General features: G+C 40.8%; 1 protein-coding gene across 3 annotated transcripts in view; it reads left to right on the top strand.

The window, feature by feature from the left end:
- The window catches only part of SPATA17 (spermatogenesis associated 17), a 148,338-nt gene that overhangs the window by 90,623 nt on the left and 33,097 nt on the right, over positions 1-24,618 (top strand). For all 3 annotated transcript variants that reach the window (XM_048843197.2, XM_048843196.2, XM_048843195.2), the window contains one exon: positions 16,548-16,683. In XM_048843197.2, coding sequence (XP_048699154.1) covers positions 16,548-16,683 — 136 coding nt within the window. The remainder of the gene's footprint in view (positions 1-16,547; positions 16,684-24,618) is intronic.

Here is a 24,618-nt window from a genome sequence, read left to right as displayed (position 1 = left end):
GCAATCAAATGGTGCAAGGATCCTTCCGCCACTCTTGCACTCTGCCAACGGACAGGCACTATTTCAATCTTTGCACTTTGGATACGTCAGGACTATATGAGACTAGCTGTTGGTGCTGTACTCCCCAGAAGATTTGTGTGTAAGTCCCTTCTCTCCTCTGCCAGACTAGCAGAGCTCACTCTGCAGAGAGCTGGAGCACATGTTGCACCCTGTCAGAGGGTGACATAGAAGCTGTACTCACTCTGTGTTTCTGAAGCAGCATGGTTTCCTGCAGCCCATTGCCTGCAGGAGCTTTAGCTGGGCTGGTGCATCTCCAAACAACCCTGAATACAGGGCTGTGCTTTAAAGGCATCATCTATCCCAAAGGATCTAGCACTTTCCGCAACACATTTTAATGTTCTTTTCTGACCACAGTGGAGCTCTATTGGATCCATCATAATGGAGTTCTGTTGGGTCAGTTCTTCAGAGTCTGTGGTTACTCATCATAACTCGATGCTTTGATGGCATTTCCCTGGAGTTCACTCTTCTTGACAATGCTTTAACCCCCTAGTTTTAAAAAAAAAGTTTGGTGAATCATCTGTCTTAGTGGTCATACTATGCCCATTGACATATTGAGGGCTTATGTTTTGCAATCCCTACCAGCTTCTAGTGAAACCTTCTGAAACCTTCAGTCTAGAGATTTTGTTTCAGTTTCACTGCCACATGATGCCATTTATGTCAGCTGATGTGTTGGGACTCTGAGCTCTGAATTCTACTGCATCAGTAGATTTTGGCATTTGTGTTAATTAATGTAGTTGCCATGTTTTTTTCCCTCAGTCCTTTCCCCCCCCCTTTTCTATTTTAATCTTAACAGTGACTTTAAAAATGGCACCTTCTTATTCAAGAGATCAACTCCCAAGATGAATTTAGACCATGTTTTATTGGATTGCTTTTTAGCGACAAAAATAAGATGTCAGTACTGTACTTCTTACTCCTTTTGTATGGTACAGCCAAACACAGGTTGGTACAGATTACAAGTAAAAGTTGTTTTCTTACTTGTATTCTGTCCCGTTTAGTGCATCATTAATAGAATTGTGAAGTAAGTTTCAATTAATTTATGTAATTAATTTAATACAAAAAGTAAAAGAATGCCCATTCCAGAACTGAAATTACAAGGCCAAATTCTATTCTCAGACACACCTCTTCTGCCTTATAGTGGAGAGCTTAATATGAAGACAGTGGATTGTACAGGTATAACGGAGTTCCAGATTTTGCTTAAATGACCTGAGATGATATAGAAGGAGGAAAGAAACCATCTTGATAGTCAGATTTCACATTAAATTGACAGGGCTAGCAGTTAGAAAAACACAACTCTTTTCTACTAACCTCTGCCAATTATATCTAGAAGTCGTTGGGAGACAAAGATGTTATCTCACTTCATTTTTTAAAAATTGAATCATGCTCTTCACTTACTGGCATGACTGGTATGTCACAGCCCACAACCATAAGATGCCAGATTGACAAACTTGAGCGCTCTAAAAATAGCTGTGAAGACAGTGCTTTGAAGTTGTGGCTTTGGCTGGAGCTTGAGCTGTGAAGCCTAAGGAGTGAGGTGGGCTTCAGAGCCCAAGCTGCATCTTCAAAGTGTTGTCTACACAGCTATTTTTAAAGAGGTACTACCCGCCCCCCCAGCCTGAGTCTGTCGATCTGGGCTGGGATGCTCACTGCCACTGGCTGTGTAGATATACCCACTGTGTCTTGTGCTTATGAGAAACACTAGTCCACAGATGTCACCATGTTTAATCAGAAGTCATGAAGAGTCAGATCCTGGATAAAGATCTTCTAATTCTTATGATAAATCTAGTATGAAGGCTGTGGCCTTGAGCTGTCCAAAGTTGTGTTTTCAACTCTGACAGATATTGGTCAGTTGTCTTTCTTCACAATGAGTATAAGGAAGAATTTAATGACAATCCTAATGCACAGAAGCAGTGCTGTGGTGCTCGGAGTCCTCCACAACACAGGACGAAGGATTGTACACTATGTATCCATTCTGTGACTGCTTAATTTGTACACCAGATTCAACCAAGTATGCCAGGATCAAATCTGTAACCTTGCAAAGGAGATGACAAACCTTCATGCCATCCTCAAGACTGGCACTCACTAATAAGGTTGCAGCCACTGTTGTGGAATATTTGCCTCAAGAGAGGGGTCAAGAGAGTCAAGGAAAGGTTTATTGATGGTTTATTATCTGGGATGTCTTTTATGAGCTGACAAAGTTCTGTATATTTCTATGTAATTGAGTACTTCAAGACTACATTTCTGCATCATAGGGCTTATTTATGGAATTACTTATCTTTTTTGGAAAGAAAAACAGAGCAAAAAAAGAGAGATGAGGCATTTATTGGCAATGCTTATTTTTGTGGAAGGTGAGACATACTTCCAGTTTTTACTTTCTAAGAATGGGAAACCTGTGTGGTATTTTTAAAGAAGGTAAAATTACTTACCTGTAATTCTCACCCTTTGAAGATATCACACAGGATTCCCACTGCCCTGCCCTCAGACTTTTAGGTTTCTTTTCAAAGTTAAGGTGTGGCTCCAAGTGGTATACTTTTATATTTGAAGTTACATTTGCATTTGTAAGAGCGTTCTTGTTTCCCATGCATTTCAGGAACTGATTGAGAAGAGTCTGAGAGCTGAGGGAGCAAGCCAGAGTTGAAAGGGAACACAGCAGAGGGTCTTGTGCCTAACTGCTAGAGCCTCAGAAGACTAGAAATATAAGAGCTAGGGATGTTCCTGATCTGTCTCACACCAGGGAGGCAACACTTAAGAATGGAAATCTGTTTATGTGGATGCATAATCTACTGTACACAGGGCTCTGCCTATATCCAACTTTAAAATGGGAGAACATATATTATCCTTCCATTCAAAACATTACAGCTCAGGATATGATAAACCTGCCTTCATTTTTAGACTATTGCAGTTTCCAGTTTCATCTTTTATTTTATAATGTCATCTCTGAAGCATTTTAGTCTTCAGGACTAGAAATCGGTTGGGAAATGCATCTTAAAAACAGAGTGCTCAACTATGCACTGTATCCAAGCAGCGTTCTGATGCAGTTGAGAACACGAGCCACAGGGAGCTCCCTGACCTGTGCTGCTCAGCTACGTCAGAAGTTAGATCAGCTAAGAGCCTGCCCTCAGTTATGGCACTGGAGTAAGTTCCTTAAAGGACCTGTCTGTACTAGTAGAGAATAAGCATAGTTGCACTCAGCTCTGCTGTGTCCCCTCAGCCCTCCCCACTCTCAGAATATTGCTTCATCTCTATACACTGGAACTGACTGTACAACATTGTAGTGATGGAATGACTGGGGTATCTGGCCCAATACAAATGACTTTTTTGATAATTGTTCTCTGAAGAAGTACATCACAAAAGTGCCAACTGACCCATACTTCTCCCCACAGAGTTGAAGTCTTCCTCTCCTCCTCCGTCTCCCTTCCACCCCCCAAAATAACGCCATTCCTTTTTACAGAGATGGAGTGATTTTACTTTCCACTTGGCTAGGAATTGGAAATTGGAGCACCCATTTTACAGACTAGCGGCTGGCATAAGACACCACTTGCAGGAACCAATAGATTTAGAACACTGAGCATGTAAAGTTCTCTTCTTAGTTGCATGCAGCAACATCAACCCAAGAATGATGATCTGTTGTATTTATTTGTATGTAATTCTCTAAAGGTCAGAAATTAAATTTTCAATAACTTTTCTGAAATATGTCTCAGTTCACATGCATTGTGCTCCAAAGGGCCCCCCTAAAGGATTGTTTTAAAGTTCACATAATCCTCCAGAGTTAGTTGCGGTTTATAAATAAAGACATAGTTTTACAAGAGAGGGCAAAGACAGTCCAGTGATTAGGGTGCTAGCCTAGGGCTTGAGAAAACAGATTTCAGTTTCTTCACCCATTCCAGATTTACTATGTGACCTCAGGCAAGTCACTAAGGCTTGGCTACACTTGCAAGTTACAGCGCATTAAAGCAGCCCCAGGCGCCCTAACTCCTGAGGTGTCCACACTGGCAAGGCACGTAGAGCGCCTGGACTCTGCAGCTGGAGCACTCCTGGTAATCCACCTCCATGAGAAGCATAAAGCTTGCTGCACCTCGTCCGCCCTGACGCCCAGGCATCAGTGTGGACGAGGTGTTGCATTACTACACTGCGATTGGCCTCTGGAAACATCCCATAATCCCCTGAAGTCAAGTGGCCACTCTTCTCATTGTTTTGAAATCAGCTGCAGGCAGGCGGATATCCCCTTTCAAAGCTCCGTTTCTGACAGCCGGCATGCTTATCTGCCCTGAGACAAAGCAAACCATTAGTGTGGAATGCTGCTATTGTGAGTGTGTGTGTGCGCGCAGGGGAGAGGAGTCTGCTGCTGGCTGAACTTAACAGCCCCCCACAGCTCTCAGCCCCCCAAAACACACTGTTTCTCCCCCCACATACACACAACACACTCCCTGTCACACTCCACGCCCTGCCCCCCGCATTTGAAAAGCACATTGCAGCCACTTGCACACTGGGATAGCTACCACAATGCACTGCTCTTTGTGGCAGTGCAAGAGCTGCTAATGTGGCCACGCCAGTGCGCTTGCAGCTGACAGTGTGAACACACGGCAGCGTTTTCCCTGCTGCGCTCTCCGAGGGCTGGTTTAACTCCCAGCGCTCTACATCTGCAAGTGTAGCCAAGCCCAAAGACTCAATGTGTTTCAGTTCCTCATCTGTAAAATAGGGATTGTAGTTCTTCCCTACCTCAGGGGGGCTTTATGAGGATAGCTGCAATAAAGATTGTTAGACCCTGAGGTACCATAGCAATGGGGGCTGTCTAAAAACCTTAGATAATCTGTTATTTAATTTTCTATCCCAAGATATGAGCATGTTCTGTCGCGTAAGAAAAATTAACCCCTACTGACCTCTCTTCCCCACATCTTTTGTTTTCAGTGTGATTATAGTTCAGAGCATTCCATCTCACTTTGCTGAATTCTGAGTCTCATTCTTACCAGCCTCCAGGAGTTATTTGGTGGACTCAAATTCCACCATCTATGGACCAGATCCATATCTTTCCTGAACAATGAACATCAGTGGCTTGGTCTGCTTTTAAGGGAGATGGTTAATACTCATTCCAAGAGGATGGATTCCTTCTGTTCTTCTGAGTATTAAATTTTATCCATTAAATTTTTCACAAAAGACTTTTCAAAGTGAACATCTTGTCCAACTACCTAGTTCTGGTCTAGCCTCTCTTTTAGGGAAAGATTATGGAGAAGTTTGCAACCTAGATAGGCCCTGTGCCTACAGATCATGAGGGTCAGGAATTGGCCCAGAATGAATGGTAACAAAATGTTAAGAACATGTTATTTTTTTATTCAGCTAAATGCTTGAGTAAGATTTTTTCTTAAATAAAATATTATTTCAATGTCTTACATCTGGATGATACAGTTCACTGTATTTCTGAGTTAGTTACAATAAAAATAACCACTGCATTTTATGTCATACAGATCTTACACATCTAAAAACTTTTTGCAAATTATGTCTAGTTTTTCATATGCTTTGCAACTTTAGCAATTTGCATATTTTCTGGACTGTTATTGTATTATGATAAACAGGGATTACCATATATTTTCAGATAATGTTTCCTTAACAATTCAACTTCTATTTGTAACTCTTCCATTTATTTTAATTACTAGCACAGTGTGCAACATTTATTAATCAGCAGAGTCTTTTTAAGTTAAAATACTAAATTAGCTAACCCCATTAACACAGAAATACTCCAAACAAGCTGTAATAGGAGAGGTAGTTACTGTGTAAATCGTATTATACATGCGGGTGCTCTAGGGCACAGTTAAGCATGATTACCCTCTTTTGATCCAGTATTCCTCTGCTTCTTCCAGCTAATTTCCAGTGGAAATTTACAAAGTGGTGCCTTCATTTTTCTATCTTAATTTTTCTAATGAAGTTCTGGTACTTTATAACACTGGGGATGCAGATAATAAGTCTGTGTATAATTAAGAAGTTCTAGAATTTGTCTGCAAAAGAGATCTCTGTTACTTTTGCTTCATACAAGAAGTAGGCTATTCTTTTTTCTGCTACCTTACTCCATTGCAGACCTGGATTAAACAAAAATGACCAGAGGATTCCTATATTTACTAACATCAGAATACAGAATAATTTATACGATAAATACAGCTGTGGACTGGACACACACTTAGTGTAGCATTACATACAGTGTCTTAAATAATGAATAATAATATAATTATCAAATTATATGACATTGGATGTAACCGGCAGTGGTGCTGGAACTAGGGATGCTGGGGGTTCTGCTGCACCCCATGACTTGAAGTAGTAATAAACAACACCAAATACATGGTTTGCATCATCAGCACCCCACTATAAAAAATTTTTCAGCACAACTGGTAACCAGAGTAGATGCATCAAGGGATTATACTGTCTTTATGTTGTAAATACAGTTTGTTTTAACATGAATTCATTATGGGACAAATTATGGCTGCCCCAACCATATGCTAAGATAAGAACAGCCTCAGAGCTTCTTGCCTTCCCTGAGTGAAAAGCAGAAATGGGCAATAATACTGGTGATAGTACTCAATGTCCCAAAGAGGGCACATCTGAATGGGTGGAGGAATAACTTCAGATTTGGCACCAACTTTGAAAACTGAAAATTCATGAAGTTCTTCATAAAGAATAATTAATTCATATGTGCCAGATGGTACTGAACAGTTTATGTGGAACTAATTGTTTATGGTCTTCTTTAGACTGACAGATAATTCTGTTTTATTTGAGTTGGAACAAGAACACAAGAGATAGAATCACTAGTGCAGAGAACCTGTTTAGGTAAAATTATTGCAGTTCTGTTCATATAGCTATAGGTAAGATTTTGGCAGCATTTCTATTATTAAACCACAAAAATATGCATTAAAGTAATATTAAATGTTTAACTAGAAATTACAAAAGAAAGGAAGCTAAGGTAAGCATGAAAATCCTACGTAGTTCTCTGTTTTTAATGTACCTCATTATGCCAAGGTAGTGCAACCTTGTACCTCATTATGACAAGGTGGCTTCCTGCAGTTAATGCAGAAGTGCGTCAGACCCTTCTCAGAAGTGTGGACAAAGCATGAAGAGATCTGGCATCAGAGTACAGGCCCAGATTCCGTTGCTACTAGGTTACCGGACATTTGCCTGTTTGACAGTCAGTCCACAGAGTCCACTCACCACGATAAGCCCCCTTATAGCCAGGCATGGGGTCGCAGCCCCTTGCTGGACTAGTGCCCCTGTCACTAGTCACCCTGGTGGTGGTTTCTCTGTCAGGTAACTTGGCACTCTGGCCAGGTCTCAATCCTTAGTCCACCCATTCCAGGGTCACAGTTGTCTAAATAAAAGTTCAAAACTGTCTTTAACTGAAACAAAAAACTTCCACCCTCTCTGGAGTTCTTCTTCAGCCAGTCTCCTCCCTGGTTACTCAGGATCTCTGTCAGCCTAAAGAGCTTTTCTCATTTTTTTCCTTGTTGTAGTCGAGGTATCTTCCAGGCCTTCCTGCCTGGAGAGCTTTCCTCCCTGCTTACTCAGGGCCTTGCCGGAGCCTTGCTTGATCTCTTTCCCCAGCTGGACCATCTCAACATTTCTACCCAGCTCCTTTTATAAAGGAATCACCGGCTTCCTCCCAGGAGAAGCCCATCTTGTAATCAGGGTTGGTTTAGCCCCAAGAGCAAGCCACCCTTTTACAGGCAGATCCAGAGAAGGGACTGCAGGACTACTACTGTTTCTGTGTAAACACAAGAGAAAGTGAGTGCTTCTGAGCTGTGCCCCTGTTGGTAGGCACCACACAGAACTGAGACTGTGCTTCTCAGCAGACAATGGCACACCTGCCAAGCCTATATTCCTCTTGCTTCTGCCAGGAAGCTTATCTCTCTCTCTCAAATTACCATCAGAGTCAGGCCCTGATCAGCATCCTGCTATACATGTTATCCCTACCACCCCAGCTGGAAAATCTGCTGGGTCCAGAAGGCCTTTCTTCCATCTCCTGCTGCTCTACTGAAACAAAAACTCTAGATAACGGGGTGAGAGAGACAAGAAGGAATAAAGACAAAGGCTGAGGAAGTGGAAGAAAGGAGAGAATATGTGTAGGGAGGATGGAGAAAGAGTGGAGAGATAGGAAAACTACACACAGTAGAGAGAGGAGCAGGATGAAGGGAGAAAGAAAAGGACTTTTTACGGAAGTTGGCTCGGACATTCAGGAATCTATTGGTGCAGCACTGAGAGTTATCTGAGGCAGGATTGCGTGTGTCCAATCAGGCCTGTTCCATGCTATTTCACCCTATTTAGTATGGGCTGCTGAAAAGGGTGCCTCAAAGCTAAATGTGCCTTAAAGACAGTTAATAAAAAATCCTCTCTGGGGATATCCCCTCACCTCCACATGAGAACTTGGAAGTTGAGGCACGAACAGTTAGAAGGAAGGCTCGCCACTGTCATGTTACTGCACTCCACTACTCTGAGCTACAGTGCTGGCATTTACCTGGACATCAAGATAATCAATTTGTGGCTGCAGCACTCAGAGTCATAGATTACCAGAGCATTGTGACCAAAGGCCTGGTGGTGCTATGGAAGAAGGCCCCTACCCTACTCAACTGTCCTCTCTAGAACAAGAGCATAAAAAAACAAACAAACTGAAACCCCACCATCTGTGCCACAGCATAGATCCGACACAACACCAAGGACAGCCTTTGATGCTAATGAGACAGTCAAAGCCATCTCTGCAAGGTAGCAACCTGGTACACAGTGCATTTACAAAGTATCGCTGCTAGGATTTTGCCTCTAGGAGGGCAAACCTTGATCAAAATCCCCACCCATCCTAGAGTTTTTGTTTCTTTTGGGATATCCCTTATTTGAGTTTTTGTAGCAATAATATTTCATTTTTTATTATTGCCTTATTTGGGGAGCCTTCAGTTCTCTCTCAGACAGCAACCTGGACACTTGATTGCCAAGAAAGGAGCTGGCTCCTGCTCCATTCTGCTACCACTGCCTTTAGCCATCAAAAACCTTCGAGGGCTTGTGGAGTTCCACCTTAGTCACACTAGGGGGCTGGGACCCAGATGTAAGAAATCTGCCAGAATGAGCTCTTCAGATCTTTGCTTGAATAGACCTATTAAATCTAAACTTGTGCACTTAACTAACAACATTGATATCTCTGTCTGGATTTAATTTTCTCTGGATGTTTTCCTCTTCTACTCTAACCACTCCCCTTTTCTACCAAGTTCAGAATATACATAATTGCTAATTTTGAGAGAAGCTATGTTAAATGTATACATGAAGCTACAAATCTCTATATCAGTCTATATTGCAATATTATTGCTGTTTGCTATACTTTTTTGTTCTAAGTTCTGCTATGAAGGTAGAATGTCCTTTGTATGATTTCCATGATATACTTCAGTCATTCTACTCTATTTTAATACTAATATATAGTATTTTAAAAACACATTCTTTATTGAAATGAATATACAATGAATATCAGAGATTCTTGCTGGATGTAGGAGGACTTCAATTTTGCAAATATAGATCATTCTGACCGACATAGGTATAAGGAGCCATCCTCATGGATCTGACTACAGAATTGGGGACATAAGGAAAACAATGAAAGCAACAGTTTATTTTATGCCGTTCTATCTATCTACAATTTTTAAAGTCTCTATTATTACTCAAAAACTAATAAATATGTTATTAATCATTTCCAAGTAGAGAGACATAATCCAGAGTGTGCAGTTAATGTCACACACAACAGTATATGATGCACTTATCTGGTTTAAGATATTCAGTAGAACACAGCACATGAAATATGCATTTATGATACTAAACCACATACATGTTCTATTGTGTATCATTTCTTAGATAATCAGAATATTGTTTGATCTCTACATCAAGATACATAGAATTTGGGTTATTCTGAGAGAGTATTTGCAAAAAGAAGGGGAGGATTGAACAGTGATCTAAATTGAAATCATGATCTTTTAAAAGCTCTGTATATAGGGTTATAACTTAAGATTGTAAACTGTGCACATCATGATTTTCATTTAGTTTATCTTCCATTTTTCTCAATAAATGATATTTTACAAAAAATTTTAATCTGTTTAGTATATAGGCATTACAAACACTGTATTCATAGTGAATTATGAATGTTATGGATAAACTAAATTCCATGCATATATGGGCAAATCCCTAAACTGCTAGCCTTGTCTTGTCAGCCATCCAATCCCTTGAGAAAGCCAATTTTCTTTCATGTCTGAACAAAAGAAAAATGTACTATTAAAATGCAATTCAGAAGTGATAAAAAAACGTGTAAGTGGAGCAGCCGGCTCTCAGCACCTTCTGTGTATACTCTGGGACACTGGGGCCACATTAATTTTTTGTGCATGTGATGTCCATCCCATGTGCAAATTAGCATTACAAGTACCATAATCTGTCTTATATGAGAGCTACCTGTCCCATGAGCGTACACATACTTCTGTAGCTTTGTATTATTTAAAGCTCTGTTACCTCTGTGTTTTTGTTTTGTTAATTTTATATAATTTGGTTGGGATACTGGATGGAATAAATTGGTTACTAGTGAGATATTCAGACTTTCTTTTTCTGAAGGGGAGAGTGGATGGAAGGTTCACTGATAAAATTTACAGTTGCTAAAATATTGATTTCCCCCAATAAATGATTTTTAAAAACCCATTTAGCAATCCATAGACAGAAGTAATGGTTTTATTGCCATGTGATGGGCTGACCAGTATAGAGAGCAGAGCTTTGCTACTTCCTAAGTGAGAGAATCCTGGTTCCAGTCCAGAGCCTGAGCCATTTGGAGGATAGGATGACTAGGTCTCAATAAAAAGGAACAAAACACAGGGAGACAAGACTGGAGCAGTAGGGTGGGATCCTGCTGATGAATCCACAAATGACCTTAATTTTTAGCTTTACTGTTTTCCCTTTTTTTTTTTGGACTCCAAAGCCTGAGAAGGGGCAAGAAAGCTAAGGCACCATGATACTGGACTTGTAAGGAGTGACACCCGACCATCTGAGACCCGCAGCAGGCTAAACATGCCCTTGCAAGGGCATAAAGGGGCGCCACTGAGACAACCTGGTTACAAATTTGATATTGAATGCAGGCACGATCTAGCCCCTGTGATGGGGAGCAGGTCAGGACTTAAAAAACAAAACCCCAACAACCACCACCACCCCCGCCCAAACACCAGAAAAAAATTCCTCCTCCGTAGTTTGGATGTGGAACAACTACTGGATGGCAGAACAGAATGCTCAATGCCAACAGCAGCAACAGCAATTCCTCCAGCAGTTGACCACCAAGCAGCAGCAGCTAATAACTGCCCAGAAGCAATAAAAGCTAATGCAACAGATTGTGACCATACTGTGGCCACCCACAATGGCTGGGCCTAGTGGCACAGATCTGGCAGGAGCCCCGGTACCAGAAGACTACCAAAGATGGGGCCTGAAGATGATCCAGAGATCTTTCTCAAAACACTTGAGCAGGTGGTACTCGACCAGACAATGCAAGCAGCCTAATGTGGGCTAGACTCAGTGACATCACGTACAAGTCAAAGCAACCATTTTGACATATTGGATATCTTGCAGGAAACATTCCTTCATCGATTTTGGGAGAAGCGGTATCCTCCAGGTGCCTGTCCCTGCATGGTGACACAGAAACTGCAACACTGGTGTTGCCAGTGACTCATATTTCAGACAGAGACAGGGATTCAAATAGCAGAAATCATTCTGCTTGAACAAATAACGCTGATATTCCCCACCAGGGGAAAAGATTGGGTTCTATGTCACTGGCCCATGACAATGGCAGACACCATCCAGCTACTGGATAACTATATGACATTTAGGACTGCTACAGTGACATTCAGAGAGGGACACTGTGGAGCCAAAGGATCAGCTCCAGTGAATGAGAAATCTGGCTGGGGAAGTCAGAGTCCTGAAGTCGCCTCCCTTCAGCCCTCCCATTTGTGGTGTGGGAGGTGCTGCAGTCATCTACAGGCTTCTTCCCGTTTGAACTGTTGAACGGGAGGCAACCGCAGAAGGATTCTGGTCTTAATACAAGAAATGTAGGAGGAACAGGTCAGCCTGGACAAACCCATCTCACCTGGTGTCCTGGCTCAGTTTGGATGTGGCAGGAAGTAAGGGAAAACCTGCAGCCACTTTCCCAGAAGATGAGCAAACCCATGAAGCAAAAATTACAATCTATGTTGGACCCAGAGAGAAATTTAGGAATCCCTAAGGCCCTTTGTTTTCAGTTATTTATTTATTTTATTTTCCTGGAAATATATTGGGATTTATTAAAAGTTTAAAAACAGGAGAAAATTGGTATAAATGGAAAATGAAGGGTAGTAAGCATGGGGGAGGGATGGTGCCTGGTAATCACAGAGGCCAAGGGAGGGGCACTCACCATGTGGGAGGTGAGGAAGTCTTCCACTCCCTGTCTGGCTTACTCCCCCCGTCCTCATGCAGAGGAAGCAAACGGGCATGCTGAATGACCAGGACTACATGGGGAACAGAAAGCTGCACCTGTAAGTGCATGTCCCCCTGCCAGACAGAGTCCCCCTGGATCCCAGCCCTTCAGCACAGCCCCATCCTCTTCCCACTGCAGGCTTTGTCCAGCAGGCTTTGTCCAGCTGCAGTGGGGGAGTAAGATGGGCAAGGAGCCAGGTCCTGGCAGCTAAGACCACTCCTGTGCTGAAAGGCTGAGGTGGCGAGGGGACTCTGTCCAGCAAAGGAGCCAGTTCTCAGTGCAGCCTTCCCCTCCCTATGGGCCTGTCGCTGCAGCAGTGGGCTGTCTCAGCTGTTAGGACCCAACTCCCTGCCCATCTCACTCCCGCACTACACAGAATGAACGGAAGGGGACCTGAAGGGCAGGAGTCAGGAGGGGAGTGAAACGCTGCACCCTGTGAGCACTGGAGCCATTGCCAGACAGAGCCCCCTGCTCCCACTGCTGGCCCTTCAGTATGGCTTCCTCTATGAAAAATGGCCAAAGTCCACATTAAAATTGGTTAAACCCAAATACTGGCTTTTTCAAAAACCCAGGAATTTTTCAAGGAAAAAATCAGTAAATATTAATAATGAAGGACTTTAGGAATCCTATAACAACTGGAGAAGTCCAATTGCATTGGTCCCTAAGCCAGACGGGACCAGCTGATTTTGCTCTGACTTTAGAAGAGTCAATGCCATATCAAAGGTTGATGCATAACCCATGCTGTGTGTTCATGAGCTGCTAGACCAGCTGAACCAAATATTACCACCCTGGATCTTACCAAAGGATACTGGCAAATTCCATTCATGCCAAACTCTTGAGAAAAAATGGGCTATGCCATCCTTTTGGCTTTATCAGTTCTGGACTATGCCATTTGGCTTACAAAAGGCTCCAGCAACTTTTCAATGGTTAATAGATCAAGTTCTTCAGCCCCACAGTACTTGTGCCACCGCCTACCTCAATGGTGTTGTGATCAGTAGCTGGCACTGAGAGGATCACCTGACACAGATAGCTGCTGTATTCCAGTGCCAGACTAATGGCAAACCCTGCCAAATGTGGCATATGCAAAGATGAGACAACCTACCTGAAGGGTCAGGTACAACCTCTGGTGGACAAGGTCCAGGCCTTAAGGATCTGCCCTACTGTAACTTCAAAGAAGCAGGTGCACAGGTTTCTGGGAATGGCAGGATACTACTGCTGATTTGTACTGGGATTCTTATCCATTGTGGCCTCCCTCACCAATCTGCTCAAAGACAGTAGCTCAAAAAAGATGTATTGGCTTTCTCACAGGATGGAAGGCTGTAAGAAATCCTTTCAGATCCTAAATGCTCACCTCTGCAGAGAGCTCACCTCATACAGCCCAGATTTCAAGAAGGAATTTCTTCTACAGATTGATTCCTCCAAAGTCAGGTTGGGAGCAGTCTTGTCCCAGGCAATCAACAGCAGGACATAGAATCATAGAACTGGAAGGGACCTGGAGAGGTCATCTCATCCAGTTCCCTGCACTCGTGGCAGGACTCATTATCTAGACCACTCCTGACAGGTGTTTGTCTAATCTGCTGTTAAAAATCTCCAATGATGGAGATTCCACAACCTCCCTAGGCAATTTATTCCAGTGCTTAACCACCCTGACAGTTAGGAATTTTTTCCTAATGTCCAACCTAAAGCTCCCTTGCTGAAATTTAAGCCCATTGCTTCTTGTCCTATCCTCAGAGGTTAAGAAAAACAATTTTTCTTCCTCCTCCTTGTAACAACCTTTTACATACTTGAAAACTGTTATCATGTCCCCTCTCAGTCTTCTCTTTTCGAGACTAAACAAACCCAATTTTATCAGTCTTCCCTCATAGGTCATGTTTTCTAGACCTTTAATAATTTTTGTTGCTCTTCTCTGGACTCTCCAATTTGTCCACATCCTTCCTGAAAGGTGATGCCCAGAACTGGACAAAATACTCCAGCTGAGGCCTAATCAGAGTGGAGTAGAGTGGAAGAATTACTTCTCGTGTCTTGCTTACAACACTCCTTGCTAATACATATCCTGTCCTCTACATAAGCCAAAAATTGTTCCCAAGAGAAAAAGCCTACTCACCATGATAGAAAAGAAAAAGAGGGCTTAGTTGTGAAATGGGCCATGAAGGCACTCACATGCTACCTCCTAGCAATAAGTTCATCCTGTACACAGACCATGAAAGACACCAGCCCCTGACTCATGAGATGGTACTCATGAGATGGCACCCATTTCAGATCCAGCAGAGGGCTAGGATTGAAATGCAGACTTTTTGTTTCAGGATGGAAGGGAGCTGGTATGGGAGAGGAGCTGGCAGTGGGGGGAAGAGTGTGTGAGGGGCAGACCGGCCCCTCCCTGGCAAGGAGAAGTCTAAGGAGAGCCTGTGGATCCAGCTGACCCCACCTCACTACACCGTTAGCCAATGTCAGAAGTGAAGGGGAAGTGAAAAGAAGACCTAGTCCAGTTCAGGGCTGACCAGTAAGGAGAGCAGGGCTCTGCTACTTCCTTGATGAGGGAAGGCTGGTTCCAGCCCAGAGCCTGAGGAAGCTTATTTTATGGATGAATCATTTAGTGGATGGAATTAATAGGCCCAGGAAGGCTGATAAAAAGGAGCTAGCTGCACAGAGACAAGCTCGGAGCAGTACGGTGGGGTCCAGCTGACAAATCCATGGACAACCCTGATTTATAAGTTCACTGTTTTCCTTTTTTTTGTTTTGGACTTTAATACCCTGGAAGGGGTAGGACTCAGGTGTACAATAGCCAGAAAATTAAGGCACCTCAGCACTGGATCTGTGAGGGGTAACACCCAACTGTTGGGGAACCACAGTGGGGTGAGTCGTACCCTGCTGGGCCACAAGGAGGTGCTGCTGAGACAAGTTGGTCACATCCCACCTTTATCAAAATCCTTGTTTAACAACCCAAATCTCATGGGGAGTGTGGCCTTCAAATAAGCTCCCACCTTTCTTTTAGAATTTTTAAAATTAGCTACGCTATCCTCATGACAGCTCAGGCAAAATAATGTTCTAAACATCTGAAACACATACTTTTAATTTAGCAATCTAATCACTTAACTACCATAACATAGAATAAAGAATATCTGCTGCTTTTCAGAACACCAGCAATGGCATATCTCATAGGATTTTAATCTATATTAAAATGTGATAAATCTGTACCAGATCATCTGCTCCTATGATGAAATGTATGGCAGCGGGCTTAGGAATAGGAAATCTTTGTGAGGTGCCCCTTACACATGCCTCTCCGCAATAGATGGGACCTGTCTAGAACACCTGCAAACACCCATGGGAGGTTAGGGCCATCTATATTAAAGCCCTCTCCCTCCATGTCAGACTTGTGCCCCTTGTAGCCCCAGGCACTGGCAGCATGGCTCCCCTATCAGGGAGTTCCCCTCAATATTATTAATGGTGGCAGAATTATGCCCTTAACTATTACTGTTCAATACAATTAAGCAATCTTGTGATTAAGGTACACCATTGGTGATTTTATCAAAAGCAACAGACATTTTTTTAAATCTATGGTCTACAAATACATTGTAATTAATGTGACTATTAGTGTAGCATGTTACTACTCAGAGTGAGTAAGAGTAGCTGAATTGGGCGCTCAGGGTTTGGGATGTAATTTCTAAAATAAGTTACAGTTTAAATACAGTGGTTGGTAAATAGCCAAGCAATCACCTGGGTATGCAAATGAACCAAAGTTACATCTTCACATAAAAGTTTCCATTCCATCATATCATAACTGTATGATTCTCTAATGTGGCACCACTTCTTTAAAAAAGTGGAGAGCCTGGGAGAGAAAATGCATTAGCTCTATGGCAACACTGAGAGGAGGACATAAACAAGTTAATGGAAAGTTTGTTGGGTATATGTTCTGCTCATATCTCACAGCATTTATACCTCTGATTTAAAATACTACCTACTGCAACCATAGTAGAGTAGTAATAAATATGCAAATATTTTTATCTTTCAGATTTTTGCCATTTTCTTCATGTCATAAAAAACAGGAGTATGACCCATTAATTCATACATCAAGTAAATATGGCCAAATGACTTATGGAATCAAACATTTCCGAGAAGAACACCATGAGAAATGGGTAGCAAACAAGGTGAGTCACTGTAATATGAAGCAAAGTGATAATTTTTTCGATTGTTATTTTATTAAAATCAGAAAGCATTGGGCCTGGTCCAAAGTTCATTGAATTCAATGGGAACATTTCCAATAACTCTGATGGGCACGGATTCAGGACTTCAAGTAGTATAATGGATTGTAATCTTTAAAGGTCGGATTCTACAAGATTCTGAGCTTCTTCAACTCTCTTTGAAGTCAACTGAAGTTAAGGGCACTCAGCACCCCCCAGCTGGTGCTTTGCACTTTATGGAATAAGGACCTAAAGTTATTGGGGGGGAATATGCTTCTGATAAATGCCACATTACTTGCAGTATGTGCAAAAGATATCCTGTTTTATGTACTGCTTTTTCTGATCTGGTAGAAGAATAAATATGAAACACATAAGTGAATACTACTGAAAATCTCAACAAAAAATGGAAATATTAACCAATGCTTTTCTTCTTCCATTTTCTGCTCAGTTTTAAAAATGAGCGAAGAGCTATAGTTACCATAAGATATTTTCATCATTCTCTAATTTGTCAAAAACCATCTCAAGTCTTTCTAATTCCTAACATGATAGGATGTGATGTTTCTCAAAACTTTTAACAGTGTATATATAAGTTCAACGGAAGGAATTCAATACAGGCTAGGTTGTCAAAAGTTTAAAAGTTTCAGTCATGTAGAGCATCAGTCACAAAGCATGAAATGGAAAAAAGACAATTGAACAATTGCTTCTTGGCTGTTTTGTAAGTTCTTGTAAGTTTTGGGAAGCAAAGGATTCTGAATTTATGTAACCTCCCAGTGGACTTAGATTAAAGTGGATGAAAGAAAACAAAGTTATCACACACCAATTCCTGCTAAACCAGGGGCTGATTCTTGTCAACAGGACTTCTTTGTATCCTGGGTGAGGATTATCGGTCTTCTGGACATTTAAACAGTTTAGAGGGTCAGTGAGGATGCAATTAAAATGAATTAGAAATTTTTTTTTAATGTTCTAACAGTACTGGATGTTCGTATCAGCTCTTTAAATAGCGTCAGTAGTAACTGTGTTAAGACATGTTTAATCACAGTTTTCAAGCATGTTTTCCCTGTAAGTGTACACCCAAGTCTACAAAATCTGTCTCCTATGTCAATATGTTGCTAAGAGAAAAGAAGCCAGAATTTTTTTATTGCTTTTCTCCTCTACTCCAGCAAAGCTTCTCTAAAGAAAGAATCATATTCCTCTTTTGTCTACAGCTACAGTGATAACACTGTAGCTAGCTAGCCTTCAGTCCATTAAGGATATGCTTGCTCTCTCTCCCCTGCCATCTCTCCAGTTTTAAAACAATTATCCGTACGAACATTTCAACTTGGTACTGAACATAAGAGTGAGAGTAAAAAGGAAAAACAAATTATTGATTTTTTAAATAAGGTTTCTCACATCTATATTAGTTTTTGTGTTTTCCACCAGATGTCTGATTTGGAAATTAAGATCATTAATAAGCAAAAAGCAGTTCTTTTCCCAGCTTTTACAGTCAGCAGAGTAAGACTTTGGTATTTGAACATAATAATTTTTATTAAACTGCATTGCAGTTAAATGCACATAGGCCAATAATTGAACCTTCTTTCACAAACAAACAAAAGGGGAGGGGGCTGGATTTAGTTAAAACAAAATGAGTTACAAGTAGCATTGTTTGAAGCCAGCAGACATAGTGTAAGTAGGTTATAGAAAAGCTTCTCCAAACATTTTTTGCTGATATTCCTCAAGTCAGACCAGCAACAATTCTGTTTTTCCAATCCTGGGCATTTCTTGATAATATACATCATATAAGCTAGAAACTTAACTGAGACCACCAAACTCATTTTTACTTGTGATCTTAGACAGTTTTCAACCTAAATCTCTAGAGGTGAACAGCTATATCCATTAACCCAATATGACATCTAGCCTTCCAACTACCAATTCTAAATCAATATGAAGCTTCAATTAGGAGGCACTTACAAACACAGAGAGCTAATAGGAAAGAAGAGCAGTTTCTTGACCTACCTGCTGCTTTTACTGGTCATTATCATCAGGAAAGACTCTAAAAATCTCCATTCCTCACCACTTTTTTAGGGAAAGAGGCCCTATCAAAAAAGACCTCAGATCAGATTTTCATAATCACTCCCTTTAAAAGAGAAACTCTTTCTTTTTAAGCACCACTTTAAGTGATCTACAAATTTATTTCTTGAATATATGATTATGTTGTGCATAACTATACTGTACACAAGATAAGCATATATGCAGGAAATGCTGTGGAAGAGACTTAACAAAATGGCAAACACCTTAATGCTGTCGAAAGCCTAAGGATCTTTCATCTCAGAATCTGTTACTCCCGTTTAGCACTTAACTGATTTTCCTACTTGAAATGTGTCAAACTTTGTATATAAACACAATTTATATGACAATCTGAGTGGATGATAGCCCTGCTACGATATGCATTCAGCCTATCACTGCAGTAGTGCATTGGGAAAGGAAAAATACTATTTTTCTTGAAATGTGATCGCCAACGACAGGGCAAGCCTACAAATTCTTGCACCGAGTCCTCCCAAGAAATCACCTTGATGGTGAGTCGCCTCTTCAAGTGTTAATGGAAAATATGTTGAGCCTGTTCCAAATTATCTGTTGAAAAGCTAGCTTCCTTGTGTTTTATGGGTACATCATATTTAATTATAAATTGCTCAGACTTATACACAGGTTTGTGTATACTGTTAATTTTAAAAAAATCACAAAAAGATTTGAATCTGACTATATAACTACTTGTTTATTCTTTCCTTAAAAGGATATCAATTAGGTGAATATTGGTTTACTATATTTCCTCTTGAATAAACAAGATGGGGTATAGCACATCCTTTCTCAGAACATCATAGCAGCTGTTCGTGAATGCGAGAACGTAAACGTTTTATTTCTACTTAGTAATGATCTCCAAACTGTTATCATATTCTATGACCATTTCAAAGACATCACCAAGTAAAGGGAAAAAATAGTGTTGTATTTACATTTTTCACTGAAAGCATACAAATAGGTAAAGAGAAATATTGCAACTGTTATGATAACTACTGTACTTGATTTTGGTTTCCACATTTGTAAAAACTGATAAATAATTTATGACTTCTTTTTTAACAACACACTTCTAAAGCCTTATAATTTTTTGTTTTCATTTATTTTTTATTTTTATTCATTTATTTATTTTCAAATGCTTTGGAATACCTTAGACCATATTTATATTAAGTGTGCAGTTTTAGTATTAAGAACCTACCAATCACCATGAGTTTAATCTATAATGATAGGTCTCATGTAGTTGGACAGTCTGGGAATCAAATATACTAACTATAATTTTTTTGTTGTCAAAACACTCACATGTTCATATTTACTGAAGCAGAAATGCTATCCTACAGCTTTTAATCCAAATTGGAATTAGTTTGCATATGCATTTTAGATAACTGACTCTAATGGCATCATTTAATGTTTTCCTTGTTCGGGAAATTCAGGAAGTGACATTTTAAGATTTCCTTGTTGATAGAATCTTTCCTCATATGCCTTATTATAGGTGAATTACAACATGGCTGCAGCACTGTTTCATTATTTGCACATGCATTTTGGCCCTAAATACAATTTTATTATCTACAAAGCATAAAATATCCAAGTGCTCCAAAGAATTAATTTAGAGAACCTAAGCATATTGCACAGAACATAAAGTTGACCTTTACCGTCTACAGCTTTTGGAATAGAGTGGGATGTGGAACACATCATAGACTTAATGTGGCACAACGCTGTCTGCAGAAACTTGGGTGGGACTGTGACTGCCTGCCCATTGCACCCGATGATTGAATCTGCTGTCACCAGCATCCTGATAATAATGAACATTCGGCTTAACGACCGTGATTATGATTATCATAATTGATGTGCAAGTGCAGTGTGTGGGGATCATTACAGCTGAACTGTACAGCAGAGAAACATGCCTTAGTTATAGATAATTTTACTTTTATGCATTGATTGGGATAAAATATGCCTTTCAAGTTCAACAGGACAGCTTAATATAATTTTAGGAAGGTTTCTACATATATGAATTGATGATTATGAGCTTGCTGCAAAACAGCCACTCTAGCTGTTTGTTTTGAATGGTTTCATTCCATTAATAACAGCAAATAATTAAATAATTAGATATTTTCAAGGGGAAATATCTTATGAGTACAGCCTGCATTAATCAAATATCAAATTAAAAGTGTTTCTGATTGCTATGGCATTGCCTATGCTAGGAAAAAACAGGATATGTAATTCACCCCCAGTACAGCTCCACTGACAGTTGCAGCACTGGAAGCTGTATTGTAGACAGGACACAGGCATTTTTATCACTGTGTTGTGTAACCTGCAGAGCATGTGGTAAATATTCCTGTGCATTGTATACACTACAGTTTCCATCATTTTTGCCATCAGTGTAGAGTTACAGATCCAAATTTTGCCAGGGTAGATACAGTCATTAACAATTCATCAGAGACAGGATTTTTTTTTTTAATTTTCCATGATAATGATTGCCTTCACCTGAGCTTGTAAAGAAATGCACAAGTATGTGAACAAAAGTCTACACTAACTATATATACACACCACGTGTATACATACATTATATATATACGCATACCCAAATAAAAGTGTATTTGTACTGCAGATGTGAGTTTGTATAATGTGTATGTATCATAGTGTATGTAATAACACTTGTTTACACGAGGACTACATTTCATTTTTAAAAGCAAATTCTTTGCCCAAATATGCTGGCCTTGTTACTAGGCACAGCACCACGCTGTAGAACACACTCCTGAGCATGGATTGGATTGCCACAGAAAAGCTTGCACGAGGGGACTCAGGAAGAAAATCACTCTGAGCATCCCGTTGCAGAGTTCCTCATGCATTGATCCAGTGAGCTGGGATTTGTTCTCTTTAACAACAAACGACTGGGCATCAAACCCTATGGATTCACAAAACACCAGGACCATTTGCATGAAGGCTCTGTGCCTCCGCAACTGCTCTGGCTCCAACAGGCTACCACAGTGGCTAACTGGAGATTCATGACTAGATCTGGGCCAGAGGTCCCAACAGAAAATACAATACAGCCTGGAAATCTCTGTGGGGTAGGAAGTGTGCAAGCCTCTGACCTACCCACATCTACCTCCTCCTTCCCCATGTATACCTAGCACCTGCAGAGCACTGTCCGTGGAGCATTGCTGGGGTGGGGGGGGAAGAGTGTCCTTTCGAGGAAAAAATGTTTGTTTTTAAAAGTCAGTTTTATCAGGCCTGGGACCAAAACTACAAATGTATTAATCATAATTGTATGGTTATTGCATGGTGTCACTAACGGGACAGAGTTAAGATTGTTTAGGTGCCATAACTGTGCATTTCCAAACCTTATGATTTGTGAATTCCTTCAAAATGTAACCTTAACTCCACATATTCTGGATTTGTAATGCCTGTATTTTGGGATAATTACAAAATACATTTAATATTTTTTACCAATAACCTTACCCTCAACCTTAACTCCCTTTTAACATTTTTTTCTGGGAATCTCCTATTTGTTTTTTGTTTGTTTGAGTTATAAAAAAAAATCATAAAAAGATTACCCAATAAATAGAAAGTGAATGGCACCATGTGACATCTCTAATAAGTTAAAGATTTGTGGAATGATTACATCATTTTAATTTTTAAAAAAACTTTTAAGGCCAGATTTACTGGTATGCTCTGGTTGTTGTACAGCACTATGAATTACAAACACACAAGAAGGGACATTTGTAACGTTTCTGTGGGCCAGATTCTTGGTGCCCAGTTCAGCTGCTTTGTATTTCGCAACCAGTGTATGGCAGCTGAAAAGCTGGCCTAACAGGGCAGTTGGAAATTACCGTAGTGTAGGGGAATTACTAGGTGGTATAGTCAGCATAGCTGCCTCCACTGCTACATAGAGGACATGTCAGAGTTGGAAAGGGTTGTTGCCAAATCATGCTGCTCTTCCAAGGCTAGAAGGGACCCTTGTGATCTTCTAATCTGACCTCCTCTATAATGCAGGCCATAGAACTTCCCCATAATAATTCCTAGAGCATGTCTTTTAGAAAAACATCCAATCTTGATTACGGTCTATCAGTTCCTATATGGGGAACAAATATTTAATCAAGCAAAGAAAGGTATAACACAATCCAATGGCTGGAAGTGAAAGCTAGATAAATTCAGACTGAAAATAAGACATGCATTTTTAACAGTGAGAGTAATTAACCATTGAAACAACTTACCAAGTGTTGTTGTGGATTCTCCATCACAGACCATTTTACAATCAAGTCACCCCTTAACCTTCTCATTATTAAGCTAAATAGATGGAGCTCCTTCAGTCTATAAGACATGTTTTCTAATCCTTTAATCATTCTTGTGACTCTTCTCTGAATTCTCTTCATTTTTTCAACATCCTTCTTGAATTGTGGACACTAGAAATCTACACAGTATTCCAGCAGTGGTTGCACCAGTGCCAAATGCAGAGATAAAATAATCTCTACTTCTGTTTGAGATTCTCCTGTTTATGCATCAAAGGATCAAATTAAACCTTTTGGCCACAATATCACACTGGGAGCTCATGTTCAGCTGATTACCCACTGCGACCCCCAAATCTTTTTCAGAGTCACTTCTTCCCAGGATAGAGTCCCCCATCCTATAAGTATGGCCGACATTCTTTGTTCCTAGATGTACACATTTACATGTAGCCATATTAAAACGCTTATTTTCTTGCAGTCAAACAAGAGATCTAAATAGCTCTGAATCAGTGTTCTCTCCTCTTCATTATTTACCACTTGGATTTGTTAAGGAAAAGTTAGCATATGTGACTCCATTTTGGTTTGGGGCCCACCATTGTCCAAAAACAAGCACATCATACACCAGAAGGCGTGTTCCTTAGCTACTACATTCCTGTGAAAATCCTCCTCCTTGTCTCCAGCCTGCCTTGACTCCAAGTATCTGTTCTTTGTCAGTCCCTAAACTCCTTATCTCCTGGCCTTTGATGTGAGGCCTCCCATCCTGATAATAAAAGTTACTGATGCATGGCTTTAGGACCATGCTGTGTAATTAACATACTAGTTTAGCACGAGGAATGCACCAAGCAGGGATAGGTGGTAGATAAGAAAAGGGTTTGTTTATTGGCTAAGGTCTCTGATGCACGAGGGCAACATGCTTTGCTAAAAAGTATATAACCTTTGTATAATCTGTATTCGGGGTCCCCTCTTGGCTAGCAGGGGGGCACCACGTTCGAGCGTAATAAACTTAGTGTCTTTTGGGAACTCTGCAGTTGTGGAGTTTGTTTATGTGCCTCAGCCTAGATTCGAACTGTGTGTGACCTATCAGGTATAATTCGCAGCATTTGTGTGCGTGTCCTACCAGATGTAATTCGTAGCATTTGTGTGCGTGTCCTATTAGGTATAATTCGCAGCAGTTGTGTGCGTGTCCTCTCAGGTATAATTCGTAACAGATTATAAGGTGGATAGAAAGCTGGCTAGATCATCAGGCTCAATGGGTAGTGATCAATGGCTCCATGTCTAGTTGGCAGCCGGTATCAAGCGGAGTGCCCCAAGGGTTGGTCCTGGGGCCAGTTTTGTTCAATATCTTCATAAATGATCTGAAGGATGGCGTGGATTGCACCCTCAGCAAGTTTGCAGATGACACTAAACTGGGAGGAGAGGTAGATATGCTGGAGGGTAGGGATAGGATACAGACGGACCTAGACAAATTAGAGGATTGGGCCAAAAGAAATCTGATGAGGTTCAACAAGGACAAGTGCAGAGTCCTGAACTTAGGACAGAAGAATCCCATGCACCGCTACAGACTAGGGACCAAATGGCTCGGCAGCAGTTCTGCAGAAAAGGAACTAGGGATTTCAGTGGATGAGAAGCTGGA

Source organism: Caretta caretta, chromosome 3 (genome assembly GCF_965140235.1).
Source record: "Caretta caretta isolate rCarCar2 chromosome 3, rCarCar1.hap1, whole genome shotgun sequence".
Lineage (NCBI taxonomy): Eukaryota > Metazoa > Chordata > Testudines > Cheloniidae > Caretta > Caretta caretta.
Note: the sequence above shows the minus strand (reverse complement) of the source record. Positions and strands in the feature narration are given on the sequence as shown.